Source organism: Ceratosolen solmsi, unplaced genomic scaffold (genome assembly GCF_000503995.2).
Source record: "Ceratosolen solmsi marchali unplaced genomic scaffold, CerSol_1.0 scaffold10, whole genome shotgun sequence".
In the NCBI taxonomy this organism is placed as follows: Eukaryota; Metazoa; Arthropoda; class Insecta; order Hymenoptera; family Agaonidae; genus Ceratosolen; species Ceratosolen solmsi.
In genome coordinates, this window is record NW_011948412.1 from 276,755 (window position 1) to 280,820 (window position 4,066).

At 33.7% G+C, this 4,066-nt stretch overlaps 1 protein-coding gene across 1 annotated transcript; it reads right to left on the bottom strand.

Annotated features, from left to right (window-relative positions):
• Positions 1-548: 548 nt before the first annotated feature.
• On the bottom strand, positions 549-3,188 carry LOC105364491 (brother of odd with entrails limited). Its single transcript, XM_011502812.1, has 2 exons — positions 2,380-3,188; positions 549-1,674 (listed from the first exon to the last, which is right to left on the bottom strand). The coding sequence occupies exons 1-2, from the start codon at positions 3,180-3,182 to the stop codon at positions 837-839; spliced, it is 1,641 nt and encodes a 546-aa protein (XP_011501114.1). The 5' UTR covers positions 3,183-3,188; the 3' UTR covers positions 549-836.
• Positions 3,189-4,066: the final 878 nt, after the last annotated feature.

Consider the following 4,066-nt stretch of genomic DNA (forward strand, 5'->3'; position numbering starts at 1 on the left):
TATATTTAGTCAGTAAAAATACTCTTCTCGTTTCTAATCTACGTGCAGTAAAAGTCTATAAATAGGTATCTGTGACAAACTGCTAAAACGATAACTTTATGAATTTTTCTCCATTAATATTAATCGCAATGCTTCTTATAGTTGCACCAGACGATTTCATCATCTTTTGCACAAATTACAAAAGAACACATTCTATCTGCACCGTATACGTTAAATAGTATTAATTGTACACTTAATATTTAATTAGAGTCTTTATAGTACCGTATCGCATCAAATACTTCAGATAATTCAATATTCATCACTTTGTTCTTCGAACATTATATATGTGGTATAAAATCATTTATAGAAAGATATTATAAAAGTATAACAACAATTGGGAAGAAATACGTTTCCTCAAGTTAACTGTTTTAGAGTATTGGTATAACCTTGGATACTTTCCTTTATTAAAGACTCATAAAAGCTCTGAGAATTTTATAAAACTTTAAAAAATAAGAAAATAAACTTAAAATAAAATATTGAAAGTTCTGTAAATATTTTGAAGCTATACTACAGAAATCACTTTCATTTCAACAAATAAAAACGATTCTTTAATTTTGTTTATACGCAGGTAAATTATTGGCACCATTTGAATGTCGTATTAATCGTTATTTTTCTTAATTGTTAAAATTAAGTCACAGCAAACCTTTTTACTTTCCGTTCCTTGTATTTTAGTTAAACGTAAATAGCTACCAACATATCATCTATTGTCGTTTTAGAATGGAGAGTGTGTTTGCAATGACTAAAGGTATTACAATAAACTTAAAGAAAATACTTCTAGCGGTTGGAAGTGTAGCTTTCTATCGACGCATAATGTCCGCGATGGTGAAACCATGCCTAGCTGGAGTGGATCGCGGTGGTGGCGGCGGAAGTGGCTGGGGCGTTGAAGCTCTTGCTAATCGCGTTTCATCCTCTCGCTCCTGCTCAAGTTCTCGTTCTCTTTCTCTTTCTCGTTCACGTTCTGTCTCACGTACCCGTTCACGTTCCCGTTCCTGCAGCTCTAAGAGTACTCTCGAAGGTCCGGGAGAACTAATTCTGCGGCGATTGTAGGATGTGAGTATGAGCGACGGCGGAGGTGGTAAAGCCCCCGGTGGGTTGTGCGTAACTAAATTGGGACCTCCATTGCCATTGGCACTTGTAATAGTACTTGGCTTAACCTGCAGGAGGTCTCTTCGAATCTGCAAATGTGGTCGAGACGGAGGATTTGTGGCTGTGTAGTCACCCGAACTTGAGTTTGAGAGGGCCGATGACGAATTTGGGGGATTTTGAATTTGAGATCCCGGAACCAGACTACTTTCGCTAGAGCAGTCTTCTTCTGGACTATCGTCGTCGCGCAGTGCCTCCTCAAGGGCTTCGGGTGGTACGTCACCGACCGCGTGAGTTAGAGCATGCCGACGCAGATCGCAATTGCGTCGAAAAACCTTGCCACAAGACGTGCACTCATAGGGCTTGTGGTCGGTGTGAGTAAGCAGGTGAGTTTTTAGGTTACTACGTTGATTGAAACTGCGGGCGCACACGGGACACTTGTGCGGCGACTCTTCCATATGAAGGATCTTGTGGACGGCGAGAGTACGACTCTGGCAGAAACCTTTGCCGCACTCGCCGCACTTGAACGGCTTTTCCTTACTATGGATGTACCTACAAATGGGATAATGTAATGATAAATGAAAAGAAAAGATATTTGATATTGTTATTAGAATTAATTGAACATTTATTATCTCTTTTGTGATATTCTCATTCGCAAATTAAAATTTTATTTATATATATAATTTATTAATTAATTATGATCTATGGATAAATTTAACTCATATTTATAATCATACAATTTCTTTAATAAGTAATATTTTATATTTAATGAATGATATTTTAAATAATAATACAATTAATTTAATAAGTAGTACTGGATTAAGTACACAATTGTATTTAAAAATTTTTTAATATGATTTTTATTTTGTATTAAAACAATAAAATATTCTGAATTAGTCCAGATAAATGTTTATACTAAAAAATATATATAATATTAAATACAATTTAATTATGGTATTTTAAAATCACAAACAGATATTATTATTGGATAACTAACTAACGTAAATTGTAATTTATTACGAGTGTTTTTATGTTTTAAAAAAATATGATAACTACTAATTGATATTGAGTGTTTTAAATGTACAATATAACTTTATTTAATTTAGTTTTTAACATAACTTTAAACATAATTTTATGAAGCTAATGTGAAAGTACGAGTTAATATTTTTTAGAGGTCTTAATAAAATTTTTTAAATTTAAGTATTATGTTTTCGGTTTAAATTAAAAAAATAACAGAAATTAAAAAAGTAACTATACCGATGATCTCTGAGATGATCCTGCCTGCGGAAGGCTTTGCCGCATATGTCACATGAGTAGGGCCGTTCATCCGTATGCGTTCTCTCGTGAATAAGAAGGTTGTAACTCTTGGTAAACTGACGCTTACAGAACTTACAGATGAATTCCTTCTTAGGTCTAGACGCACGTCCTGGTGCTCTAAGTAGTCGTCGGTCGAGGTGCTGATGAGCGAGGGGTCCACCTGGGGGATAAAGAGTTGAACCGGTGGGAAACGGCCCTGGAAACACGGGATAACCCGGAGGTGGTTCGAGAAGCGACGGAGGCGGTAGTAATAGTGCCCGCGCGGCTAGCTCCTTCCTCTTATCTGCCATCATGGCCATAATTTCATAGCTGGAAGAACTCTTACGAACAATGGGAACTTCGGGACCTCCATCGAGTTCCTGATTCCCAGAACTCGAGGTTGTCCCAGTTCCGGTGGTAGTTGGCGGTGGGGGTGGGGGTGGGCCCGAGAGATGCCCATGAATGTCCCCGGGATAGGCCGCCAGATGGAGTCGTGAGGGTACTACTGGTACGAATGCCGACGACTCGCGGTGATGATGGTGACTCAGGCTCGCTACAAGACTATGATGATGGTGGTGGTAAGGTCCCAAGGCGTTCGAGCCATCAAAACTACCTCGTGACGAGATATTACGAGTATCCGAATCTCTGCTACTCGAACAGCTCGAGGCTGAAGAGGATGGGCCTGAACGCGTTGATGATCGACTGAGAGCGCGGGGCGACTCCTCGCTCGTGCAAGTTGATGTTACTACGAGGTCAGTTGGCATGATGTCGTTTCTTAACAAAAAGAAGTAGAGGTTACGTTTTTATTTTAAAACGTAAGTGCACTAATTTATTTATTTATTTACAGTGCAAGTATACTGTAAAAAGAATTAAAAGTAAAAATTGATATAATAAAATTAAACATAAGATCCTAATATTTGACGAAAGTGCAAACCTTCGAAATTTGTTTGCAATTTTGTAAAGTTAATAAGTAGTTCTTTTAAACTTACTATGTAACAATTATTACTTTTACTTTAGTATATGTATTTTGTATCATTATAAAAAATAATGACAAACAGAAAAATCAAATAAATTAAATTGTTTTGTAAAAATAATGCTTTATGCTAATTAAGAAATTAACTAATATCTTTTTAAATGGAATATTTAAATAAAAATTTTTATTAATTGGAGAAATAATATATCCTTACTATTAAAATACAATAAATATTATAATATAGTGAATGTTATTATTTATTTTTATTTTTAAAATTGATTATAAATAAAAGTTTAATTGAATATTGCTTTAAAATTTTTTATAAAAATATGATGATAGAAGTTGTTCAAGATATAAAAAAATATATTTTCTATATTATAAGAAAAATTCGAATATAATGTAAATAATTTAAATATATGTCGTTGTGAATGTTTTTCAATTTCAAACAATTATTTCACTTTTAAATTATTCACAATTTTAACAATAATTTAAAGTCACTTATATAACTTGTAAATGTAATAATATCAAAAATAAGAATAACAATATATATAATATTTCTTATATATATATATATATATATATATATATATATATATATATATATAAGATTTCTCATAGCGATAATACTATTAAATTACAATTAGTCGAGTTAATAATAATAGACCATATGCTTAT